The sequence below is a fragment of the Bactrocera tryoni genome, chromosome 3, assembly GCF_016617805.1.
Source record: "Bactrocera tryoni isolate S06 chromosome 3, CSIRO_BtryS06_freeze2, whole genome shotgun sequence".
Lineage (NCBI taxonomy): Eukaryota > Metazoa > Arthropoda > Insecta > Diptera > Tephritidae > Bactrocera > Bactrocera tryoni.
Window position 1 is genome coordinate 38,945,842 of NC_052501.1, and position 27,990 is coordinate 38,973,831.

Sequence of the window (27,990 nt, forward strand, 5' to 3'; positions counted from 1 at the left end):
TCACCAAAGGCAAGTGTTTACGTTGTTCCGCAATAAATTGTTGCTGCTGTTGTTGATGTTTTTAGAAAATTTCTTATTTCGGTATTTTCAGGCAAAAGCTTTGAAAGACACAGTGCATTTAACACAATTTCATGTTGATGTTTACTTGGTTTTTACTCATCATTTCCTTGGAACTTTATTAAAAATTTTTAACTCTACTGAAAACAATTTAATTAAAATACTGTCACTTTGAAAATCATGAAAAGAATTCACGACTTTTTTTTTTAAATCTGAGGGATTCTTTACATCAAGTGCCAATAAATACTCATTCCGAGTGGTGATTTAACTGGAGTGCAACATGCTTATTGTAAGGATAGGTCAATGGATACTGCCCTGTATACCATCAAGTCATGGCTTGAAGTGGCCCTTAACCTAACCTACTTAACTCTGAGGCCAATTTTTTATCTGTCTTTTATACGATGATGGTTAATGTTATAGAAAATTATAACAACAATAAAGGGTGTTCTTTTAGACATGTGGTTTTCAACAAGAAATAAAATTAATACAATTTAATATTATGACCAAGAATTAACCTTTATTATAACGATAAGGCAGCATGATCTTGGAAGACAGGCCACAATCCAAAAAGTTTCCTTCCATAAATTGTTTTTTTCGTTGGCTGTATGACATGTACCACCGTCTTGTTTGACCCAGAGGCCGTCCACATCAACATTTTCTAATCATTAATTATGACCAATGATTCCCTCTGCCCATAGAGCTACCAAACATTGAGTTTTTGATAATATAACGGCGTCTCAACAATGGCTTGTGGATTATCATCACTCAAAATGTGACAATTTTCAACTGTACTGTATATTAAAAGCAGAAAATCGAGAGGTAAATTGTTAAAGTCCCAGCATGCCTAAATCATCGACACTGCTTGGCACGATGTAGTAAGATGCCTGGAAGAAGCCCTTATGCAAAAGAAATTCCCTGTAGGCACCTTTTTCGACATCGTGGGGACCTTCAACAAAATCCTTAAGTCCTCGAAAGTTTGAGGTGGAATCGATGCTTAAGAATATCGCATATAGTGTTGTTAGCGACTGAACGGTCGAGTGAGGTTAATAGGCAACCCCACAAGGCGGTATACTTTTCCCCCTGCTTTGGCTCTAATTTGTTAGCGACCTACTAAAAGAACTCGACGAGCGAGGCTGTCGTGTGATAGCCTACGCTGACAATGTTATGCTTATGGTAAGAGGAAAATACCTAAATATCGTCTACGAGATAAATGTAGGGTACCTCAACGTGGTATCGAACTGGGCGGATATAAGCGGCTTGGCCGTCAACCCAAGTCTAATTGAAATGGTTTTATTGACTAGGAGATATAACATCCCAAATGTGCCTCTGCCATATTTCGGGGGTTCATTTCTTGAACCTGTTGACATTATGAAATACCTAGGTAGGCAAAATATTGAAGCGAGAGCCCGACAGGCATCTACGGCTTTATACTGATATAGAGTGGCTATAAGAAAAAGGTGGGGATTCTCAGCAAAAGTGGTGTATTCGTCTAGAGGAAGACTCCCTAATAGGCGAATAGAAGAAGCAGCGGCCGTCAACGCAAGCAAAACTGAAATGGTTTTATTGATTAGGAGGTATAAGATCCCAAACGTGCCTCTTTACGCGGTTTCTGTCTGCAATTTGCTGTTCAGGTGGTATATCTATCTTATCCTTGATAAAAATCTTTCACGGATGCCGAATATTGTGGACGATGCTGGTAAGTGTATAGATGCGAGGTGTTCTTTAAGACTTATGCAAGCTGGATACATGAAGAGGTCGCTGAAATTCTATCCCTCTTTAACTGCATCCTGAAAAACTTGGATCATAAAGGCCACTTGTGGCTGCTTCTTCTCTGCTCACAAAACGACAAGGGTTATGTGGATGGGAAGATGTCGCTGAAGAAGTGGTGTAGTAAGCTTTTTCACATGTGTATCGAAGCTAAGAGGGAAGATTGCAGGGGTAGTAAGGAGAAATCTCTTACATGGAGGTGAGCATCCACTCCGAGGACGAGCGGCAATGCTAGCGCTGAGCTCACTAACTGTGCGGTCAAAGCCTATCCATCTTCTTCACTAGAAATATTACCAAGCTACTTCATCAACCGACTCGTGATCGAGTTGGTTTTATAGTAATTTTTTACACTTTTTACCATTTTCAGAGGCTTCTACGCTGTCCTAATAAAGATGCGTTAGTAATCAATACTTAATTATACCACGAATTCTATCCCAGCGAAAGCAATCTGAATTAACTATATTTGAAAATTACTTCCTCAGTTTGTTGCAGAGAATTTTCCTCGTGACTCATTCTTTTCCACAAAGTCTTGCTCTTAAAGAAAGTTTTTTCAAATATCAAATAATTGTAAAGCAGCAAATTTATCTATGAAATTTTCATTTTGATTTAATCATTTAATAATCGCTATTCATTTAGGCTTCGCGAGATCCTCAATGCAAATTAAATTAAGACAATGTAAGTAATATATAAATGTGCGTAGCTTTCTTTAGAGTCAGCAACCGATTAGTTGTGCTATTATATGCGTATAAATTTATTGCAGCGGCAGCTGACTTGACAAATGGCTCCGATACTCGTGCTTGGCTACGATAGCCGCCACATATGAGAACAGGAGCATGGAAACTGGATTGAAATTCAATTGAGCATTGTGAACGAAGGAGTTTATACAGAAACATTAGGGTGAATCTTAAACGTAAGAAGAAAGTGTTTTTGTCGGATTTTCTAAATTCCAACTCTTTTCTTCCTTGACAGCTGCGATATATTAACATTTTCCGAACCACCCTAACACATATGCTTAAGACTAGACTTACCCATAACATTGCACTGTCGCTCCGGACTGCTCGTTTGAACGCCAGCAATTGGTAGCGTTGTTGTTGCATTTATTGCCACCGTTGCGCTGGAATTGCTGCTTGCTGCCGCCGTGCCGCCGCCTCTTGCCGCCTGCTGTGAATTGCTGCTTGACTGCGTAATCAAATCGGCCTTATGCTGTTGCTGTTGCTGTTGCTGTTGGGCTTGTTGTTGCTCATCCGCGGTGGTGAGCAATATATCGATATTCACCACGCTGCCATTGTACTCACTACTGTAATCATTGTAGGAACTGCGAAAGTAAACGTTATCAATTTTGCTATTGTTATTATTTCTGCCGACGCCGACGCCACCGCCACCGTCCGCACCCCTTGGTGCGTTCGTGTCGTTTATTGTTTTTGCTGCGGTCGTTGCGTTAATAGTTTGTGTCCCGGCGAGACCCGACAAATCTGTGCGACGTGCTGGTGTCGCGCTCTCTAACTCCAACGAATTGTTGTTATAATCAGTAAAGCTGCCGCTGTTGTTCTTGTTGTTGTTGGCATTAATTTCGGTGGACGTGAGCCAGCGATGGAAGGCGTCATCCTGGTCTTCTTCGCTGCTTTCGCGATTAAACACATCCTGCTGCCGGAGTTCCGCCGTGTTGTCCTGCAGTGGGAGAAAGAAAGGAGAAGTGAGTGTTGAGTAAATGGCGGGGATTTTCGTATTTGTGTTAAGTGCTCGGGAAAGTTTTGCGAAAACTTTTGTGCGTCGACGACGCTGTGGCATGACGATTGTAGACATTAAGTGCTTTTTGACCCTCGAGCGCATGCAGAGGCTGGGTCCACGGAAGAGTGGGCGTATTTGTGCGACGTTGTTTGGTTGCCTGAATTTATTTGTCGCTTATTGGAAATTAAATCTTAATGCATTTAAATTGAAATCTAATGAAATAGGATGCTTTGAGTATTAAGCGTTTCTAAAGCCTTTTGCAGCAGGATTTCACTCGGAGTGCTATTAATTATTCGAGGCGAATGAAAAGGACATAAGGAGTAATTACAAGTGATGCTTATATAAAACAAAGGCTACGAATGCTTAGTTTTTAATAAAATTACAATATTAGGTGGAAAAGAGCAGATTCTCTGAAGCCAAAATAAGGAAGAAATGCGCACGAAGAATCTAAACAAAGAATCATTATTATTTTGTCATATTTCGCCGAATGAGACTACTCCTGCAGTCCTAAAAGGAAGAAAGGAAGGAAAATCAAAAAACCCGTTAAACACAATTCATCTTGTCAAACAAATTAATTCAAATCGAACTTAAGCAAAGTGTAAGCTAATCATTGAGATACTTACTTTATCTATTTTTATGATAAAATCATCACCATATAAAAGGAAGGAGAAATACTTACTTTTACATTCTTGCTACAGAGTATAAAAGTTTTATTCACCTAACGGTCCTTTGTGTAACCTAAAACTAATCGAGGTAGGTATGGATAGATATATTTAAATGAGAAGGATGACGAGACGAGTTGAAATCCGAGTGGCTGTTTGTTTTTCCGTATGTCTGTCCGTCCGCTTAAGGGATAACTTGAGTAAAAACTGATATATCTTGGTACACATGTTTCTTGGCACCCAAAAAGCGTTCAAATTACACGGCCACGGCCAAAAAGCTCCGTTAATCGGAAATTTATAAAGTGTCATAACTAAGCTCCGCAATAAGATACAAAGCTCTTATTTAGTGAAACGAACTGCTTAGAACATCTACGGTTGGAAAAGTGGGCGTGTATATATCTCCTAATAATAACCATCTTTGCTCAGATTATATCCTTTGTTATCAATACCAATTTTGTGCAAGTGGGTGAACTCGGATTTTAAGCCTGCCTGCCTTTCATATAAAGGATTATTTACCCGCCTCCTGCCCCTTTAACCGTTTGTTAAAAACTACTTAAAGTGCTATAAATCTTTAACCAGATGTAGAAGAAACACAAAATTTAAATACCGAAAGGCTTTATAGCAGCGTTTTCAGGTGAAATCAATGTCTCGGCACCTAGCCCACCGTTTTTAACCCACTTATTGTTTATTTACAAGGGCCCCCTGGTGGCGCCATCTATATGTCGACTGATGCGTTAGAATCTGCTATCTTTATCGATTGCCCAGTGAGAATTTCATGACATTTCATAATGACATTGGAAGTGAAGTTGTTGTGTTTAAAGTGTCAGTATGTTTGTGTTATCGGTGCGAAAATGAGATTCGAACAAAGAGCCAACATTAAATTATACCCTGCACAGGGTATATTAAGTTTGTCACGATGTTTGTAACACCCAAAAAGAAGCGTCGGAGACCCTATAAAGTATATATATAATTGATCAGTATGTTGAGCTGAGTCGATTTAACCATGTCCGTCTGTCTGTCTGTCCGTCCGTCCCTCTGTATATATACGAACTAGTCCCTCAGTTTTTAAGATATTCTTTTGAAATTTTGCAAACGTCATTTTCTCTTCAAGAAGCTGCTCATTTGTCGGAACGGCCGATATCAGACCACTATAACATATAGCTGCCATATAAACTGAACGATCGGAATCAAGTTCTTGTATGGAAAACTTTCACATTTGACGATGTATCTTCACCAAATTTGGTACAGATTATTTTCTAAGGCAACACAGAAAAAACCGAAAAAATTGTTCAGATCGGATTACTATAGCATATAGCTACCATACAAACTGAACACATAGTTACTAAAAGAAATGCACCTGTGAATGGTATATTAGCTTCAGTGCAGCCGAAGTTAACGTTTTTTCTTGTTTTGTTTTAAAATTGGTAAAACTTTTACCGAAACGTTTCAATTGATGAAACAAGTTTATGACGAAAATTGCCTATCCCGTAGCAGTGTGCACGGTTTCAACGTTTTCAAAGTGGTCGCGAGGACATAAATGACGATCAACATGTGGGCCAATCAAAATCAGTGATCACCGGAAACAGTGCGTGAATTCATCAAAAATCAGCTGAAATCATCATTGAAATTCATGGAAATGGAATTGAACATCTCCAAAATATCGATTCATCGCATTTTGACCCAACATTTGGGCTTACGAAAGGTGTGTGCACGGTTTGTTCCGCACAAATTGACTGACTACCAAAACTTGCTCAGAACCCAACATTTGAAGGACATCATTAAAGAGGTTAAAAAAGACAAAAACTTCCTTTAAAATATTGTGACTGGTGACGAAACGTGGTGTTTCCAATATGATCCCTAAAGGAAAGTGCTGAATGGGAGGCACCGGACGAGCCGAAATCCAAAAAAAGGCTTACACCGGTATACTGGCGGCCATACCGGCCAACGAGCTAAACACTCGTTCAACATGCTTTTGGGCCGTGCAAAAAGCTGTATTGAAGCAGAAGGAGACTATTTTGAATAAAATAAATTGATTTTGACGAAAAAAACCATTTGTTTTTGTTTTTTTTTTTAAGTCGTGTTTACTTTGGAAAGCTCCTTTTATAGACTCAGTTTAGTGGGGAATACAAACCACTGGACTTAGCTGCTTCAATTTGCACTCACACTCGCGCGAGTGTTTAAAATGAGAAAAGCCAGTGTATTTAAGGAGAGTACAATTTATTTATTATTATCCCTTATTTAAACTAATAATAATTTATCGATTTAATGTTCAAGGTGTTGGATCGCTGTAAGTCGGTGCGGACGGGGCGCAACGATCGGAGCAAAAATAGCTTTTCGCGGCGCAGTGTAGAATATGAGTATAATGTATGGATATACAAGTATGAAACGAATGTTGATGTGTGAATTGTGTAGAACGAATTGTGTCTTTTCCGTTGTCCATCCTTTTTAATGAGTGGGTTGGTGTGTAGATGTGGGAGTGGTGTTAGTGTTGTGTTGTAGTCCTATCAGTTGTGGTGAATTGAGCTGTGTTTTATTAAGGTGTCCCAGTTTTTCCGGTTAGAGTGGCTGGATGCTTAACTCATTTAAACAATGGTTGAAGGGAACGGATATTCATATTTGTTAGATGACTTAGCGACCGGTTGAACCTTTAGTACTGTTCCACCGTTTGAACAGCTGGTGTAGTTTGTTCTATTCGATACTATCTAAAGCTCGGAAAGGCGAATGGAGCTGCGCACCATCAATTGTTTTGCGAGTCATCGTCGTGCCAAAAAATATAGTTATAAATAGTTTATTTTACAGAAACTTAAGAGCTGCTTTGATTTTTGAATTGCATCTCATATTTATCGGTTGTGAAGCGTCCTCATCAACAACAGTTATAACATTTCTGAAATTGTTAGTATTATGCCCTCCCCAGAGGCTCAGTACTAAAATTGCTTATATAGTAAGTAAGCCCACATATTGACAATACGGCGCTATATTTTATCTGGCAGCTTAGTGAAAGTATAAATTTTAAAATTTCCATTGCTTGTAAGCTTTAAACTCAATGCAATAATCTCCTGTTGACTCCATTTTATGGGAGAAAAATTGCACAATAAAACGAAAAAACACAAAATTCAATTTGTACCTCATTCAAATTGTGTTGTCAGCAGAAAAGCGTTTTAAAAATTATAGCTGCTTGGATGGAGAGGCCAACGGTAGCGTACTCGACTATCACAACTCCACAAAATTGACGCTGAGAGGCCAATAAAAAACTGCATTGAGTGAGTAAAATGCGAACGAAGCGATTAAAGTGAAGTACACGTTTACACCTTTTGGCTACATACAACTACTTTTATATGAATGAGTGCACCTCACCTAGGTGATTCTAAACCATTTTTATTGGAAATCGTGTGACCAAAGCAAATTTACTAGATTGCTGATTGAATTACCAGAGCGAATTGGTGAAGAGCAGAGGAGGAAGCTCAATAAAAAATTTAGTTAAAAAGAAAGTGTGTTGCAATTGTTGGAGGGCGCAAGTTCTACTAAATTCACTGTTATAATTTTGACAGCCAGTGTTTTCAAAAGCAGAGATACATATGTGCTTATGTAAAGCTATCAATTGAATTAGAGTTTTCTACTATAATATGCATATATTTATACTCTCGTAACAAAGTTGTTAAGGAAAGTACTATTATAGTTTTGTTCACATAACGGTTGTTTGTAAGTCCTAAAACTAAAAGAGTCAGATATAGGGTTATATATACCAAAGTGATCAGGGTGACGAGTAGAGTTGAAATCCGGATGTCTGTCTGTCCGTCCGTCCGTCTCTCCGTCTGTCTGTTCGTCCGTCTGTCCGTCCGTCCGTGTCAGCTGTAATGAGTGAAAATTGAGATATCATGATGAAACTTGGTACACGTATTTCTTGGCTCCATAAGAAGGTTAAGTTCGAAGATGGGCAAAATCGGACCTCTGCCACGCCCACAAAATGGCGAAAACCGCAAACCTATAAAGTGTCATAACTAAGCCATAAATAAAGATATTAAAGTGAAATTTGACACAAAGGATCGCATTAGGGAGGGGCATATTTGGACGTAATTTTTTTGGAAAAGTGGGGTGGCCCCGCCCCCTACTAAGTTTTTTGTACCTATCTCGGAAATTACTATAGCTATGTCAACCAAACTCTACAGAGTCGTTTTCTTCACGTATTTCCATATACAGTTCAAAAATGGACGAAATCGGATAATAACCACGCCCACCTCCCATACAAAGGTTATGTTGAAAATCACTAAAAGTGCGTTAACCAACTAACGAAAAACGTCAGAAACACTAAATTTCACGGAAGAAGTGGCAGAAGGAAGCTGCATCCAGGCTTTTTTTTTAATTGAAAATGGGCGTGGCGTCGCCCACTTATGGACCAAAACTATATCTCATGAATTACTTGACCGATTTCAATGAAATTCGGTATATAATATTTTCTTAACAGCGTGATGACATGTACGAAATATGGGTGAAATCGGTTCTCAACCACGCCTTCTTCCAATATAACGCTATTTTGAATTCCATCTGATGCCTCCTCTGTATAATACATATACATATACATTTGGAAATGAAAATACAATTCAATACTCAAAGTACACAAATTGAGAGCATCGACATCTCTCGTTTGAATGGTTTTGGTGGCTATTTTGGATATGAAACGGCGTTTTCACTCGACTCGTCCCAATAAAGGTGAATTCTTTTCAAAAAGTAGTACTTTAAACAGGTCGGTTTGGGATGTGTGATAGTGCGAATTCCATTCTCAGGTTCATGGAGAGAGCATTATAACTGCCGATGAGAAATGGGCTTATGAGTTTGACAAGCAAGCAAGTCAACAATCAATTATCAGAATGGAAGAAACAAAACGAGCTGAATCCAAAAAACCCACGCCAAAGCCGCTTAAAAATCAAGGTGATGCGGATGGTTTTTTCAATATTCGTGGTTTGGTGTATCATGAATTTGTTCCGGAAGGACAGACGGTAAATAAGGGGTTCTATTTGGCCCTATTGAGGCGTTTGCGTGAGAACATAGATCGTAAATGGCCGGAATTTTGGAAGAACAATTCATACATTTTACACAATGGTAATGCACCATCGCATCGAGCCACGATTGTGACCGAATTTGGAGCCAAAAGCCCAATGAATATCATCGACCAACCACCCTATTCACCAGAATTGACTCCGTGTGATTTTTTCTGGTTCCCCAAACCGAAATTGCTGCCCCGTGGAACCCGCTGAAGTCCATCACAAAAAGTGTTTATGCAAAGTATTTCGAAGACAGGAAAAATCTTAGCCAAAAGTGAAATATTTTTTACTTTAATAATGACAGAGTTATAACACTACTCCGACAGACAGTCTCTACACTAATTTATTGATAAAGCATAATATATTTTTTATACTTACTGGGGATAATGAGGGAAAGGTAGACTAGATTTGTTCCTTTTTTTGTCTTGAAATTTTTTGACAGAAATATACCTTTGATATTAACAAATTAAATGGAAAACTTTGTTTACGGTTATCATTGAAGCTTGACTGTTTTGTCTAGCTCTTCGGATAGCTCTTAATTTAAGTTATAAGTTTGAAGTAACTTTATTTTGAATAAGGGATTGAAATTTAAATATTTTGATGATACCAATATTTTAGACTTTACGAGAAAATTATAATAAATAAATCTTATTAAATAGAAAATCGCCATATTTTTATCACAATTAATTCTTCAGCTGCTTTGTCTGCCTTTTTTACGGAACTCATAAAACGTTCAACAACTCGATCGATTTTCTGACGAGATGAAATGCATCGCAAACCATGCCATTATTTGCTTCAAACTATACGAAAATTCTTCTTGAAGCATATAGTTTTTATTTCCTCAGAAGGTTAAGTGCTATACTTTCAGTATTAGGCTAGTAATACTACTTTAGAGACATCCATGGCCATTTACTACTTGTGTGAGACGAGCGTTATCTTCTCAGTTCTGTTAATACAACGAATGAGCTGGATGGATCCAACAGCTCTTAGTTGACAAATCTCGTCGATGTTGCGATTTTTCTTATTGAATGCGATCGATCTTATATTTTTTCGCGTCAAATAGCGAGCTATTAACACCAAATACAGGCAGACAGCGTTGCCAATTACTCGAAAAACAGGGCACATACACAAGAGCAACCAAAACTTCTGGCAATCACGGCGAATACCAGATTTCCACGTACACAACACGCTTGTAATTAAATTCCGTTACTCATAGCATTACTTTTAGTCGCTGTTGCATCACTCTTAACTAAAGCGACAAAAACAACAATGCCATGCAACACCAACAACAGCCGCCATCAAACCGCCAACCGCAGCGGCATACGTCGATTGACTAATTTGGTTTGTTGTACGCGCAATCGTGCTAATTGTGTCGGACGGGTGAGCGGGTGTGAATGCAAGTTCGCATGAGCGTAACTGCGAGTGCCTATGAGTGTGTGTGTGTGTGTGTGAGGGAGCACTTAATGTCCTTTGCTGCCTGATTTCAATGAAATTGCAGATGAGATTGCAACACCACTGCCAGATCGCGCATAATACACGCACATACACAAACAAATTTGCAAACTTACATAAACATGCATACACTGACATATTGCCTATAGCTGAGCTAAAAGTTTTCCGCGTTCGTGAGTTGAACTGCGTCGAAGCTGCTTTACGGCAATTTACTGCACGAGAGGCGCCGATATGGAAAGTGCTCGTGGTTTAAGCATACTTTAGGGAGTAATGTCATGTGTGCGAGAAAATTGATGAGCAGAAATGCGGCCTAAGCGCCAGAAATCGCGCACACATACAAATATAATTGACGGCTGCTGCTGTTTACTTTCGTCAGGGCTTTAACAAACGATTGCGTATGTATGCATGTGAGTGTGTGTATGTGGATGAGATATGCGTGTTCTTTATTTTCCGCATTAATAGCCTCATGATGTACGGGCATATACTCGTATACATGCAAATGTTCATAATATTTGTGTTTTTGCTGATAAGCATGGCAGCGTGAAATGAGCTTAGCGATTACGATCACGCTCTTGCGAGTTTTATTTAAATCATATATGGTTTACCGTTGTTTACTTTCCTTGTATTCTACTACATACAAGTATATAAGTTAATAGTACGTCTTTATTTGTATCTGAGCTCAAAGGTTATATTGTGTGATTAAAAAAATTCGGAATTGAACGCCAAGGCTTTTACTTTCAATACAAAATTTTCAAACTTGACATATACTGTAGATGCCCCATTATAGCATATTTAATACGAGTATATGTATACGAGTATACCTTTCCTTATCCATTTATTAAGTCTTTAGTTCTAGTCTTGTCATATTTTGGCTATATCCGCTTCGTTTTGCTGACTTGGTTATGGTTTTTCATCTGTTCTGAACTAATTGGACAAATGTGTATAAGGTTATCTTTTGATCGTTCTCAACAAGCATGATACTAACTCCTCCTCGGACTCGTTCAAAGAAGCTACTGACTTGGCCAACTCATTTGATTTTCCGTTCCCATAAATTTTCCTGTGACCAGGAACTCAAATTATAAATAAGTGGAGTTGTCCTGCCAATGAGCTTCAGGCCTTCCTGCAATTTTTATTCAATTTGGAATTAAAAAGTCATGTAGACAAGACCAAAACACACATCCGTATCTAATCCGCAGTTCATTTCGGACGCGTCGGTATAGATAGGGACTGCATCAACCTCTTCTACCAAACCTCTTCTCCACTCGGGTCTAGAGGGTATCCTTACCCGTAAGTGGCTATTGAAATCTAATATTCCACCAAGATTGTCTGATTTACTTATGTGTAGCAGGCTCAGGATGGCGATGTGTCCATAATATTTCCTATTCCAGCATCCTAATTCCTACATTCTTATAGCAGAACATGCTGCTCTTCTCCGAGTAAGACGTCAATGGGCAGCTGGTTCAGGAGTCTATTAAGTGACCGAGGCATGCTTTATAGAACCGGTAATACCTGCACAGACTGCTCTCTGCACTCCTGTTAGTTTCCTCATATTAAAGCTTTTCTTTAAAGCTGGCCACCAAACCAGGGCTCAATATATCAGAATTGGCGTTATGACGTCCGTATACATCCAAATAAGAATATTTGGTTTAAGGTCACTGTACCACCTAATAATCCGTGTGTGCTTTATGTATTCTTACGTACTTTTTCAATAGAACTGTACAGGTCTTCCCTATACCTAGAACTTCCGCTTGAAAGATGTTGACTGAATTTGGCAGACAGGTCAAGATCCTCGTCGGATAACCTTTTCTTTACTCCGTAGTTCATTTTGAATATAGATATATGTAGTATCCTGCTCACCTACTGAACATCTTCTCCATTTACGTCTAGACGGTAACCTCACTCTAAAATTGGCTATTGAAATCCAACTGTTGGAGAATAAGTCTGACTAAATTCGGTTTAGTTGATTGAGGATGGTGCTATGTTCATAATATTTCTAGTTCCAACCTTCTTATTCATTTATATGCAGTTGACGCAGAAGGATATTAAGGACATCAGTCAGAACTGACTTAATAGCCCTGGTATCCTCTACACAGGTTGTCTCTGTATTCCATTTAATTTCCTGATATTATATTATTATGTTAATGCTGGCCTCCAAATCAGTGCTCTATATAAGTATATATAAGAATTGGCCTAACGATGGCCGTATATATCCTCATGGCTATATTTCCTTTAAGGCCACAGTTCCTGCAAAGTATTCTTTTGTAGGCGTAATCAACATGTACATCAACATCAACACTGTGTCGTCTGCATATCCATTATATATACAAGGTGCGTTCCAAAGTTAACAGGACTTAAAAAAAAAACACAGAACAAATTGGTTTTTCGGCAAAATCAATTTATTTTATTCAAAATAGTCTCTTTCTGCTTCAGAACAGCTTTTTGCACGGTCCAAGAGCATGTCGAACGAGTGTTTTAGCTCGTTGGTCGGTATGGCCGCCTGTATGGCGGTGCAAGCCTTTTGAATGGCCTCTACGTCTGCATAACGCTTTCCTTTCATGGACAAATGCATTTTTCCGAAAAGAAAGAAGTCGCATGGTGCCATATCAGGTGAATACGGTGAGTGGTTAATGGTTAAAAAGTGTTTTTCGGGCAAATAATCGGTCACAATGATGTCATTCGAATGTTGGATTTTGAGCAATTTTTGGTCGTCAGTCAATTTGTGTGAAACAAATCGTGCACACACCTTTCGTAAGCCCAAGTGTTCTGTCAAAATGCAATAAATCGATATTTTGGAGATGCTCAATTCCATTTCCGTGAATTTCAATAATGATTTATTCTGATTTTTGTTGAATTCACGAACAGGTTTGATGGAATTTCCGGTGATCTCGGATTTTGATTGGCCCACATGTTGATCGTCATTCATGTCCTCGCGATCACTTTGAAAACGTTGAAACCGCTCGTGAATTCTGCTACGGGATAGGCAATAAGCGCCATAAACTTGTTTCATTAATCGAAACGTTTCGGTAAAAGTTTAACCAATTTTCAAACCAAATTTTATGTTGGCTCTTTGTTCGAAGCTCATTTTTGCACCGATAACACAAACATATTGACACTTAAAACGCAATAACTTCATTTTCAATGTCATTATGAAATGTCAGGAAATTCTCACTGGACAATCGATAAAGATAGCGGATCCTAACGCACCAGTCGACATATAGATGGTGCCCCAAGGGGGCGCTAGTTTTAAAAAGTCCTGTTTACTTTGGAATTTACCTTGTATACGGGACATATGGGATTTTTAATTATTTTTTATACTCTCGCAACAAAGTTGCTAAGGAGAGTATTATAGTTTTGTTCACATAACGGTTGTTTGTAAGTCCTAAAACTAAAAGAGTCAGATATAGGATTAGATATACCAAAGTGATCAGGGCGACGAGTAGAGTTGAAATCCGGATGTCTGTCTGTCCGTCCATCCGTCCGTCCGTCTGTCCGTCCGTCCGTGCAAGCTGTAACTTGAGTAAAAATTGAGATATCATGATGAAACTTGATGCACGTATTCCTTGGTTCCATAAGAAGGTTAAGTTCGAAGATGGGCAAAATCGGCCCACTGCCACGCCCACAAAATGGCGGAAACCGAAACCCTATAAAGTGTCATAACTAAGCCATAAATAAAGATATTAAAGTGAAATTTGGCACAAAGGATCGCATTAGGGAGGGGCATATTTGGACCCAAGTGTTTTGGAAAAGTGGGCGTGGCCCCGCCCCCTACTAAGTTTTTTGTACATATCTCGGAAACTACTATAGCTATGTCAACCAAACTCTATGGAGTCGTTTCCTTCATGCATTTCCATATACAGTTCAAAAATGGAAGAAATCGGATAATAACCACGCCCACCTCCCATACAAAGGTTATGTTGAAAATCACTAAAAGTGCGTTAACGAACTAACAAAAAACGTCAGAAACACAAAATTTTACGGAAGAAATTGCAGAAGGAAGCTGCACCCAGGCGTTTTTTAAAAATTGAAAATGGGCGTGGCCTCGCCCACTTATGGACCAAAAACCATATCTCAGGAACTACTATACCGATTTCAATGAAATTCGGTATATAATATTTTCTTAACACCCTAATGACATGTACAAAATATGGCTGAAATCGGTTCACAACCACGACTTCTTCCAATATAAAGCTATTTTGAATTCCATCTGATGCCTTCTTTGTATAATACGAGTATAAACATTAGGAACCAATGATGATAGCGGAATAAAACTTTACAAAAATACGGTATTTGAAAAATATGTAAATGACGTATTATGAAATCTCGATTATCACTTTACCATGCGAGAGTATAAAATGTTCGGTGACACCCGAACTTAGCCCTTCCTTACTTGTTAATTTTTTATTTAATGTTTTACATTTTTAAGAAGTGTCGGAGGATGGAGTCATGTGTAGAAGTTCACGCAAGTGAGGAAAGTTCTCTGATCGCCATTCACTTGGGAGTGGCCAGAAGCGATTCTTTTACACATGGCTCAAGCAGCTCACTACTTCCGGTCTTTGACCAAGTATCCTCTGGGTAGCCTAAGAACATCCGTTCGAAGGCGAGCTAATGTGAGAAGGCGAAACATTCCCTACATAGGGTTGTGCGCTGGGCTTGGGACCCGCCACGTAAAAAACAATACCAATGAAAAGGAAAACACAGCCTCGGATGAGAGACCTCCCTTTTGATGACGACCATGGCAAACGGAATAAGGACTACGATTTGAGGGCATGCACCTGGAATGTCCGGACCCTTTAATTGGGAAGGTGCCGCTGCCCAGCTGGTTGATGTCCTCGCAAAATAAAGGCTGACATCACCGCCGTCCAAGAAATGCGATGGACGGGACAAGGACAGAGACGAGTAGGTCCCTTGTGACATTTACTACAGTGGCCATATAAAGGAGCGCAAGTTTGGTGTTGGATTCGTGGTGGGAGAGAGACTCCGTCGCCGAGTACTATCATTCACTCCGGTGAATGAACGTCTAGCCACAATCCGCATCAAAGCGAGGTTCTTCAACATATCGCTGATCTGCGCCCACGCCCCGACGGAAGAGAAGGACGATGTGACCAAAGATGCCTTTTATGAGTGCTTGGAGCGCACTTATGAAGGCTGCCCCCGCCACGATGTCAAAATCGTGCTTGGCGACTTTAACGCCAGGGTGGGCAAAGAAGGTATATTTGGCACTACGGTCGGTAAATTCAGCCTCCACGACGAAACATCCCCAAATGGGTTGAGGCTGACTGACTTCGCCGGGGCCCGAAATATGGTTATCTGTAGTACTAGATTCCAGCATAAGAAGATTCATCAAGCTACCTGGCTGTCTCCTGATCGAAAAAATACCAACCAGATCGATCATGTTGTGATAGATGGAAGACACGTCTGCAGTGTTTTAGATGTGCGTGCGCTCCGAGGTCCTAACATCGACTCGGACCACCATCTTGTTGCAGCTAAGATTCGCACCCGCCTCTGTGCAGCAAAAAACGCGCGCCACCAAACACAAGGAAAGTTCGACGTCGAGAAGCTGCAATCACAACAGACAGCCGAACGATTTTCTACTCGGCTTGCACTCCTGCTCTCTGAGAGCACTCGTCAACAACTCGGTATAAGGGAACTGTGGGACGGCATTTCAAATTCCTTACGTACAGCTGCAACCGAAACCATTGGTTTTCGGAAAGTGCAAAAGAACAGCTGGTACGACGAGGAGTGCCGTGTCGCAGCGGAGAGAAAACAGGCTGCCTACCTCGCAACGTTACGATCGACCACTACACGTGCGGGATGGGATAGATACCGAGAGTTGAAGAGAAAAGCGAGACGCATTTGTAGACAGAAGAAGAAAGAGGCCGAAATGCATGAGTACGAAGAGCTTGATAAGCTGGCCGACAGGGGTAATGCTCGAAAATTCTTCGAAAAAAAGCGGCGGCTTACAGAAGGTTTCAAGACCGGAGCATACTCTTGTAGAACCCCCAAAGGTGATCTAGTCACTGATGCCCAGAGCATACTTAAATTATGGAGGGAACACTTCTCCAGCCTGCTGAATGGCAGTGAACGCACAACATCAGGAGAAGGAGAACCCAATTCCCCAATCGATGAAGATGGAGCGGACGTTCCATTACCCGACCATGAAGAAGTTCGAATAGCAATTGCCCGCCTGAAGAACAACAAAGCGGCAGGGGCCGACGGATTGCCGGCCGAGCTATTCAAACACGGCGGCGATAAACTGATAAGGAGCATGCATCAGCTTCTTTGTAAAATATGGTCGGACGAAAGCATGTCCGACGATTGGAATTTAAGTGTGCTATGCCCAATCCATAAGAAAGGTGACCCCACAATCTGCGGCAGCTACCGTGGGATTAGTCTCCTCAACTTCGCATATAAGGTTCTATCGAGCGTATTGTGTGATAGATTAAAGCCCACCGTCAACAAACTGATTGGACCTTATCAGTTTGGCTTCAGACCTGGAAAATCAACAACCGACCAGATATTAACCATGCGCCAAATCTTGGAAAAGACCCGTGAAAGAAGAATCTACACACACCACCGAAAAGGAGCTGCCTTTATGCCGCGATGTCTGAATTTGGTATCCCCGAAAAACTGATACGGCTGTGTAAACTGACGTTGAATAACACCAAAATCTCCGTCAGGATCAGGAAGGACCTCTCCGAGCCGTTCGATACCAAACGAGGTTTCAGACAAGGCGACTCCCTATCGTGCGACTTCTTCAACCTGCTTCTGGAGAAAATAGTTCGAGCTGCAGAACTAAATAGAGAAGGTACCATCTTCTATAAGAGTGTACAGCTGCTGGCGTATGCCGATGACTTAGATATCATCGGCCTCAACACCCGCGCCGTTAGTTCTGCTTTCTCCAGGCTGGACAAGGAAGCACAGAAAATGGCTCTGGCAGTGAACGAGGGCAAGACGAAACATCTCCTGTCATCAAACAAACAGTCGTCGCACTCGCGACTTGGCTCTCACGTCACTGTTGACAGTAATAACTTTGAAGTTGTAGATAATTTCGTCTATTTAGGAACCAGCATTAACACCTCCAACAATGTCAGCCTGAAAATCCAACGCAGGATTGCTCTTGCCAACAGGTGCTACTTCGGACTGAGTAGGCAATTGTAAAGTAAAGTCCTCTCTCGACGAACAAAAGCTAAACTCTATAGGTCGCTCATAATTCCCGTCCTGCTATATGGTGCAGAGGCTTGGGCGATGCCAACAACCGATGAGTCGACGTTACGAGTTTTCGAGAGAAAAATTCTGCGAAAGATTTATGGTGCTTTGCGTATTGGCCACGGCGAATATCGCATTCGATGGAACGATGAGCTGTACGAGATATACGACGACATCGACATAGTTCAGCGAATTAAAAGACAGGGGCTACGCTGACGAAAACACTCCAGCTCTGAAAGTATTCGACGCAGTACCTGCCGGGGGAAGCAGAGGAAGAGGAAGACCTCCACTCCGTTGGAAGGACCAGGTGGAGAAGGACCTGGCTTCGCTTGGAATATGCAATTGGCGCCACGTAGCGAAAAGAAGAAACGAATGGCGCGCTGTTGTTAACTCGGTTATAATCGCGTAAGCGGTGTCTACGCCAATTAAGAAGAAGAAGTCATTTCCAAAAATGAGCAGGGAATTATTTATTCGCTTAATGCGACCAGAATCCTTCCATACCTAAAATGGATTTACAATGGATATAATCTAGAATCCTGCACACAGAAATCGACAAAAGGGTTAATATATATTTAGAATTCTGGTTATTTTCCGATAAATATGGGTAATATAATAGAATGAACATCCCTACACTTCCTTTACTTTACTCAACTTTTTTTTTCACTTTCATATCTGACTTTGATGAATTCAATATGGTGATGAATGGAAATATTTATATTCTGGCAACATGTTGCTATAGATTATCTATTAATAGGGTTGTTCACCCAACGGTTGTTTATATCACCTAAAACTAATCAGGATGACAAAACAAGTTGAGCTCTGAGTGATTGTCTGTGTGTCCACCTCTAAGTAGAAACTAAGATATCTTGAAGAAATTTAGTAAACATGTTCTTTGCTCCCAAGAGGGTTTGGTATTGAAAGCTGTGGGAGGTGATGTCAAAATTGGACTATGAGTGCCCATCTTGGGGTGAAATGAAGTCGCACATCTAAAAATGTTCACAATCGGGCCATAACTTTTAAAGTTGCCATGTACTTAATATGTGGACTTCAGTGCCGACGGCTGCATATTTAATATAGATCAATCTGTGAGGTATCTTAGTGAAAGTCAGAGAGTATCGTTTTCTACAAATAATATGTCGTGTTGTCAAAAAATGTTTGGTTACACAGTAACTTAGACCTTCCAAACTTTTTCAGTTTAGTGGACAGATGGTGGATAGTTCATCAATGGAATAAAATTTAAATTTAAATTTGGTAAATGTTATCTCTGACAAACGCGAACATCTTGTTGAAGAGAGATAATAAAATTCCATAGTACTATATGTCATGGTTTATAATGTGATTTTGGTTAATAAGATGTCCTTTTATTCTTTCAATTAAGGACTAATAAAATAGGACACTTGTAAGCTTGACTCTATAAGCCGTACAAAGTACAGCGTTCCCACGTGGGGATGATAATACCAAATGAAGTTTTCACTTCCATTTAAGTAAGTAATTCACAAAAAATTTGTAGATTGAAGAATCGAAGCTGGTATTTTATGCAGGAAAAAAATCACTACCATTAGACCAAATACACAGCTATAAATATGTCTTCAGATTGATTGATAGGAGCGAAAGAAGCAATAGCATTTCCCGAAGATCATTTTTAAAAAGAGATTGTCGGCTAATACATATACATACAAATTCCATTTCGCCGTTTTCAATTTGTCCTTCCTTTCTGCAACTAATAATTTCCCTCTATTACAATATTAATATTTTTATTCTCATTCCAGCATCAAAGAACCTAAGTCGGTCGAGTTAATTTAGAATGAACAAAAATTTTTTTCTCATAAAGTCGCCTAATGTTTCGTGAAAGTGTCACAATAAACGTTAATAATTCTTGCACAATATCCACAACAAATTCCACAAAAAATAAAAATAAATTACAAGAAATAAGCCGAAAGCAGAGCAGAATGAGCAAAACGGCCTTGAAGCTAAGCAAGCCGAAACACTTGAAGCTAGCCGAGCGAGCAATTGAGCTCATCGCAAACGTTTGCGGCCAATGTCCATTTCTCGCTTAATTAAGGTCAAATGGCTGTTGGAATTAATCGACGAGGGGCAGCGGGTGCCGACAATAAGCCGAACAACTTGAAAGACGCTTGGCGGCAATTGAATGCGAATAGAGCCGAGGGAGGCGTGCTAATATACTTGTACATCTAAATGTTTAAATGGTGTTATACTATTTGGAATAGTACCCGAAAGCGAGTGTGAGTGTGCTAATGGTGGAGACGTGTTAATGAAGCAATAACACAAGCAGTTAAGTAAATATGCAAATTTAACGAAGCATTCCAATTGTATGGGCTAGCTGACACTTGAAACTGGCTAATAAATACCTATTTGCTTTTATCAACAGGTTGAAGGCAACTTTTTTGCTGTCAAAGGTAAACAAATTTGAGCAGTTACTCTAATCCGGAATTTTTAAATGAAGTCGATATGATATTGCGAAATTTTCTCAATAGCAGAATTTTTGAGATTGTGACCAAATAACATTAGTTTTTCTTCTAGCATTGTTAAGCCATTGTTTTAGTGTTGATATGAAATAATAAATTTCACTTTAAAAATTACACTGTCCAACAAATGAAGACTTTTTGAGTGGAACAGAATAACGACCCCATAATTCTGAAAGAGTATGTTGAGTAGATCATTTTTGTAGAACAAAAATGCCTTTGGCTTCTACCAAATTTGTAATTTACGCAGAAATAGCATGTATCTGATTTGTGATTTTCAGGTTCACTCCATACAATAGGCGCAGAAAATGGCAGCGCCTTAGTACCGCCTTTGTCCAAAGACCACTTTCGCAAGTAGTACATACAGTTTTCGGTATCCAAGCTTCACATAAAAATCGTATTCCAAAAAAAAGAAAATATGGTTCTTCAATTGTAGGGAATATTTTTCTTCTGCTTTGAAGGTGCGTAAAATGTCCACAAATAAAACAAAACCAATCTCTTAATTTGCAAACAGAATCCGCCATGCTTATTTAAACTTTAATTGTTCTTTTTTTATATTAATTTTAGTAAAAATCACACCCTATATGTACTGCTTAGTAAGTCAATTATGCTTAATTTTATCACACCCGATTTGTAAGTCACAGCTGACTAGACGCGAGAACTCAGTGTTTGGCCCGGCCGAACTTGACGACGTTTCACCTCCTTTGTATATGTTGGCGTGTAATTTTTTTATCAATCGTAAAGAGCTTTATTTACAACAATGGTGTCTTTGGTGACCCCCACTGAAATTTTCCGCCAAACATTTTCGTAGAATATTTTAATCCTTAAATGTCCTTTTTTAAAGGATATTTTTTGATTTTCTCGAAAAAAGGGTCAAATTGACCCATAAAGAAACCAGTTAGAGGGTTAAGATCTTCCCCAAAAATAATCTTCATACAATTCCACAATACAACTCTGACCATAAGAATTCTCTCAGACATTAACTTACAATATTTTTTTCATATAGTATAATACTCCCTTCAACCAAAAAATGAAAACTTTGACCCACTGTAAAAAAAAACTCAGACGTGCTGGACCATAAGTTTGTTCTACAAAAATGATCTACTCAAAATACCCTTTCAGAATTATAGGGTCGCTATTCTGTTCCAAAAATGCTGTTGAACAGTGTTATTTAACCTTGTGAAACGATTTCATGGAGGACCGCACCATTGTAACCAAATATTATATTTGTAAGCCTATAGTGTCTCAACTGGTAATGATGTGGTTGACGTACATATGTAGGGTTCTCAATTACGCTGTCAAACATCTATGTACTTTGCAACTTTTACTCAATGTCGTTTTTGCAAAAGATTTAATGCAAGTCTAACAATGATACCCAATATACCTAAACAATATAGCAAAGTGTTGAGTAATTTTATTAGAGCTGTTAAGATTATTGTTAATTTCTTCTGATTAACATCATGCTGGTACTCTGCTGACACTTTGTGTTCTAGAGTTGGACCTTTCATATGCTTGGCAAGCGCTGGTTATTAACCAAAACTTGTACGGCTGAGAGATACTTCGGGCCAATAAGTAACTCAAGAGGTTCTCTGAACTCCTTAGTAAGATTCATTTCGCATCATAGGTTTCTGAATGGGCACTGTCCAATAGGCTTACAAACGGTGTATTACACATCAGTAAAGCAGTATGGCTTATCAGCTGCACTTTTGTCAGACTGAAATAATAATATCCCTGCAGTCACACTATCGGCGAACCTGGCAAAGTGGTTGGAATCCTTTAAAAATTTGTAGTAGGATGAATGTTCTTGGTTGATCTATAAAAGTCAGGCGATCACTCTGGCAGTTTTGGTGTTCTCAGAGGACTAATGTTCAAAGTGGGCTCCTTCGTTTCCTTTTTTGTGAGAAATCAGCATCTATGAACAAATCTAATCTACCTTTAATATCTCTATTGAAAGATACATTTTGTAAGAAGTGGATAGGAACGATATTATCATATCGTATTCGATATATATGGACGCTAAGCTTTCGATTGCCACTACTTTTGGCTCAGAGTTGCACCGTATCAACTCTTCCTCCATTATTATTTCATATTCTAAAGCAAAAGAAGCTTACGGAATGTACCATAAAAGATCTTCTTAAGGAAGATAACGTGGTTGCATCCACTTTTTTATTGATTTTCAAATAGTGAGAATGGGTAAAATTTATCCATTTTGTCATAATCCTGCTCTAAGTGCCATTATCATGATGTCGAAATATACTATATATAAACACTTTAAATTTGCTGCGAAGGTTACTGTTAGACTCAGGAAAACTGTTCACATGCATAGTCCCTCTGATGAACGCGTTGAAATCATTCGTTCCTTCGAGTGCATCTTTGATAATTTGGTCCGAGCCTACCACTGCTCGGGCGGGGTGAAAGAGAGGGAGCAGTAAGCTTCTTGACTTAGTTGGGTATCAGTATATATACTGCTCAAAAGTATATCTGCCATCAGAAACCTGAGAATCCACTTCGATAGCAGAGCAGCAATATTACCTTTGACCTCGCTGTCTTTATATATGTACAAGACTGGTTATGAATTGGGCATTTTATCCTTTGGAGTTGAGGTTAGAAGTTGAAAGTGATGTTAATTGTCAAATCGTCTCGAGGCCTGGTGGAAACATTCTAATCGACTGTCCAGCTTTTGCTAGACTGAAGTCGAAGCACCTTTTTGTCATACCTTCGGAAAGACAACATAACTAGCTCGAATCAATAATCCCTGCCTCAACAAATATGTGATAGACTCAAAGCACTTTATTAATGTATGAAGAATTCTTGGACCATACTAAGGGGTTTGGTATTACAAAGAAGCGGTGCTTCTACGGTCCGCGGAGGTAGTAGCGACCATATAGTACCAAAATCTTATGGCGTAAAATTTCCTTAATTTGGGTTGAAATTCAATTTTTAATGAAAAACCTTTTATCAACTAATTGATATCTTTAATTAAGTTACTGTTCACATAACTTCAAATAAATGTTAGCTGAATGATATACAGGTTCTTATATTTGAGGTTGTGAGTTAAATCATAACATACAATAATTTCCTATCTTTCCTCTTTTCAACAATACTACTTACTTATGTAACTGCTTACTAACCCTGAACCAACCCAAAGGGAAACTCTTAATTCGTCTTCGCCAAACTTTGCTGACGTTGTCAGTCGCGCTGTCGTATTCATTCAATTAATCAGAAGCCAAGTGTAATGTTTATTTTTAGTGCCATCACAGATTGTGATCTTCGCACCAACACGTCGCTGCGCCGGCAGAATTCAAGCCTCATTTTCACCATTTTCACCATTTTCATTACGCTTTTCCGCCGTTTACCGCCGAAATGCCGACACTGTTGCTGGTCATGGTTTTGTGCTCGCTTCGTACGAGGGTGTATATGTGTGTGTGTGGCTAGTTGTGATGTTAAGCCAATGGTTATGAGTTGGTTGTGCAAAGTCAGCGGCGGCAGCAGCCAAAAAAAGGAAATGAAGGCTGACGTTTTTCTTCCTTCCGTCTGTCTGCTAAACGTGTATTATGGCTTGCCGTTATCATTATTGTCAATCTAGCGTAAATGAAATTGATGAAGCCTGGCAGCTGGGCATGTACCGGGAGTGTGTGTGTTCGTTTGCAAGTTTTTGCAAAGGGCAATTGCTATTTCAGCTACACGCTTTGTGAAAACGATTAAATTTCTAATTATTATTGTCAAAAATATAAAAATTTGTATGCCAAATTACTTCACAACGATGTAGGTAACGAAATTTATGTATATATTCTATATGCATATCAGCCGCTAGACAGTTCAGACAACTTTATTTGTTGTGTCTTTAGATATTTACAATTTTTTTATATAAAATAAAAAAAATAAAAATTGTTAACTTTGGCTGCACCGAAGCTGATATATCATTCACAGGTGCATTGCTTTTAGTAACTATGTGTTCAGTTTATATGGATGGCTATGTGCTATAGTAATCCGATCTGAACAATTTTTTCGGAGATTACATTGTTGCCTTAGAAAATAATCTATACCAAATTTCGTGAACATATCTTGTCAAATGCAAAAGTTTTCCATACAAGAACTTGATTCCGATCGTTCAGTTTGTATGGCAGCTATGTGCTATAGTAAGCCGATCTGAACAATTTCTTCGAAGATAACATTGTTGCCTTAGAAAATAATCTATACCAAATTTCGTGAACATATCTTGTCAAATGTGAAAGTTTTCCATACAAGAACTTGATTCCGATTGTTCAGTTTGTATGGCAGCTGTATGTTATAGTTGTTCGATATTGGCAGTTCCGACAAATGAGCAGCTTCTTGAAGAGAAAATGACGTTTGCAACATTTCGAAAGGATATCTTAAAAACTGAGGGACTAGTTCGTATATATATATACAGACAGACAGACGGAAGAACGGACTGACTTACGGACAGACAGACAGATAGACATGGCTAAATCGACTCAGCTCAACATACTGATCATTTATATATATACTTTATAGGGTCTCCGACGATTCTTTCTGGGTTGATGTTCCGAAGCTAAAATACACTTCAGAAGTGCAAAAGATTCCATACAAGGATTTGATCGTTCAGTTTGTATGACAGGAATATGCTATAGTGCTACTCCAGCCAATGAACAGCTTCAAAAAATGCAAAATTTAAGAACGTATTAATATAGCTTGTTTAACAGGTTACACTTCAGATAGCGAGTTCTGATCAGCTATTAGCATTTGTACAATCCTAAGATATTTCTGTTCAACGTTAAATAGTAAAAGGTCCTTAGCTCTTCGCCCTCAGCACCATTCACATTTTTCCTAGTTGTCCCATTGGTATTCACGTGGTAGGCATATTGCTTGGAAAAATATGAAGTCTAATCATATGATCACTTCCTTCCTAAGTGTCCCGCCATTACGAAATCAAGAAGAAAATTCTTTGGACCTCACACATATAGATATTCAAAAGATTTGATATATTCAAGACGCCTTGTCAAGATTTAATATCCAACTCAAGAAGTTTTATTTCTGAGCGACAGAACCAAACGTACGACAGCTTCTTTATCTTTTTCAAACGAAGTAAGATCGATACAGCCAATGGATTAAATACTTGGCTTCATCCAGTTTTGTCCTCATAGCATACGCGTTATTTGTAGGTTAAACAAAGCTATCTTTTAAGATTAAGGTCAGTTACACCTCTCTCTTCTAGCTTAATTAGTTAGAGTTTCTTTTTGACGCACCTAAACGATTTCTTCCTCTTTGCACAGACAGTTGTTCAATGAATTTGTGTGTGGATCCCTTGTCCGAAACGCTATTGAAACTGAATCCGTCCAAGTTTTGAACCATTGTGTCGCGGCGGCTACTCTTTGTGTTTTTTTTGCTTACATACTGACGGGAGATACGTGGAAGACGAAAAGTCGTTGGAGAATGGACAGAAATTAGAGAAGGAGTTTTCTCTAAGGAGCTCGCCCTTAAGCTTAGCTTTAGTCTACCGGACCACTGTATTACAGACAAAAGCGGTAGCCATTGAGGTAGCAGTAGATATACTGCTTCGAAGTGTAGGCCCTTATAGGGACTTGAGCATTAACTACAACAACAGCGGCAGTTCTGGTGCTAGGCACTCTAAATGTGCGCTCGAAGTTAGTCAAGGACTGTCTATCCTCACTAGAAACTACTTTATTATCAGATTGAGTTCGTTCGTGTGGAAGAAAGTGAGGTGGAGATCTCCAGGTGCTCATTCTTGCATTGGACGGAAATTACCACTTACTATGTGGTTTTATAACTCCCGGAGATCTAGAGATATATGTGCTTTGCTTCTACGGGCTTAAGTCCAGTTATTAAATCAAAGTAAAAGTTTTCCACATTTCAGATCTATATCTCAAAAACTTGGGACTACTTCGCGTATATACAGAAGGACAGACGAACAAGGATATAACTAATTTGCTAAATATCTATGTAACTTCAAAGGGTTTAGCGATGGTTCAAAATTAAACTGAGGTCAAAAGATTTCATATTTGCGTCGCTTTTATCTACTCAAATCACCTTAATGAACGAAAAGGGTTATCGCTATGCGTCAATGCACCTTAAGGTGATCAACCATGAACTTTCGCAAAATTCAGAACGAATACTCCCAGGTCGGTGCTCAAGCGAAGGGCAATTGACATTATCTATTAAAGCGCTTAACTCGCCAAACTGCACCGACGAGCGCAATTGCCACAAAGTTTAGCCACTTCACTTCAAATGCGAAGAATTTATGAGCTGTCCCCGTGATAATTCGCAGTCGCATTACATGAATACCAAACCCAAGCGCCCACACAGTCACTCACTTCACTGCGGATGGAGCCATCCGTCGCCTCTTCCACGTGCCGGTCGGGTCGCCAACGCAATAGAGTTGTACATACAAGTTGCACTTACCGTTATTTTGTTGGACGCTGGATTCGCTGGTGTGGCCGCGTTAACCACAGCTGATGATGTTGTTGTTGACGTGAAGTAAGTGGGGGAAGATGCGGATAGCGAAAGCGACGACGCATCAGCAGCATTCATTTTTAATGACTTCTCGTTGCCGCCGACGAAGCTGTCACTCTGCTGCACACCCACGTGTCCGGCCGCTTGTGCGCCAACAGCAACGGCCAGCTGTATTTGGCTGGCAGTAATATTGCCGGTAGCAGTTGTTGTTACCAGCTCAGCAGCACTTGTTGTTGCTTCCGCTGTTGCTGCGGCTGACATTTTCGGTTTCTTTGTCGGCGGCTCGGGGAGTATATCGCTGTCGGCCTCGGCATCATCGTAGATGTTTTCATTGCCGCCAACCAGCCCCCAGTCGGCGCTCAGCTCCAAGTTGCTGCTGTCTCTGCCCGTGTACACTGGTGGCGATGAGCCATATGCACTCGCCGGGGCCGGTTTTCCCGCAAAAATGTCGTGTTGATATTGTGGTGGCTGGTGCTCGCCACCCTTCCGCGTGCCGTGTGTGTGCTGTAGCATTTGTTGTTTGCGCTTTTGTTGTTGCTGTTGCATTAGCAGCTGTAGCTTTTTCTGCTGATGCTTCAAGTGCTGCTGGTGATGTTGATGTTGATGGTGCTGATGCTCCTCGGTGCGGTAGTCGTGATACAACACAGATGGCAAGTTCTCCGGGAAACTGAGAATTTTGCTGGCCGACACCGACGATGACGGCGGGTAGGCATAGTATGCGGCGTGCTCGTGTGCATGTTTGTGTTGGTGTTGTTTTTGCTGTTCGTGTTTTTGTTTCTGCTGCTGTTGGTAGGTCTTCTTCTTCTGCCAGGATTTGGTGGCGTGCGCGTACGGCTTAATGCCACCGTTGACGGTGGAGCTGGAGATGGTTGTGTCCTGTGTTTGTTGTTGTTGCTTGCTTTTACTGCTCTCAGTGAGGTGTTCATGTTTCGGTGCGCTTACATCGAAGGTGTTGCCGTAGGGGCGTGGATCCGGGTATTGTTGTTGCAGCTTCACTGTGTCAACGGTGGGTGGGACTGTCGTGCCTGAAGTACTGCTCAGCGCATTCAATCTGACAGTGGAAGTGTCGTATTGTGGGTTTGCGTGATATTCGGCTGGGATTTGGCTTCCAGGCTTTTTGGCTTT

General features: G+C 39.9%; 1 protein-coding gene across 2 annotated transcripts in view; it reads right to left on the reverse strand.

Annotated features, from left to right (window-relative positions):
• Nucleotides 1-27,990, reverse strand: part of LOC120771006 (myb-like protein Q) — a 113,843-nt gene that overhangs the window by 39,047 nt on the left and 46,806 nt on the right. For both annotated transcript variants that reach the window (XM_040098768.1, XM_040098767.1), the window contains exons 5-6: nucleotides 26,815-27,986; nucleotides 2,853-3,492 (exon numbers count right to left, since the gene is read on the reverse strand). In XM_040098768.1, coding sequence (XP_039954702.1) covers nucleotides 2,853-3,492; nucleotides 26,815-27,986 — 1,812 coding nt within the window. The remainder of the gene's footprint in view (nucleotides 1-2,852; nucleotides 3,493-26,814; nucleotides 27,987-27,990) is intronic.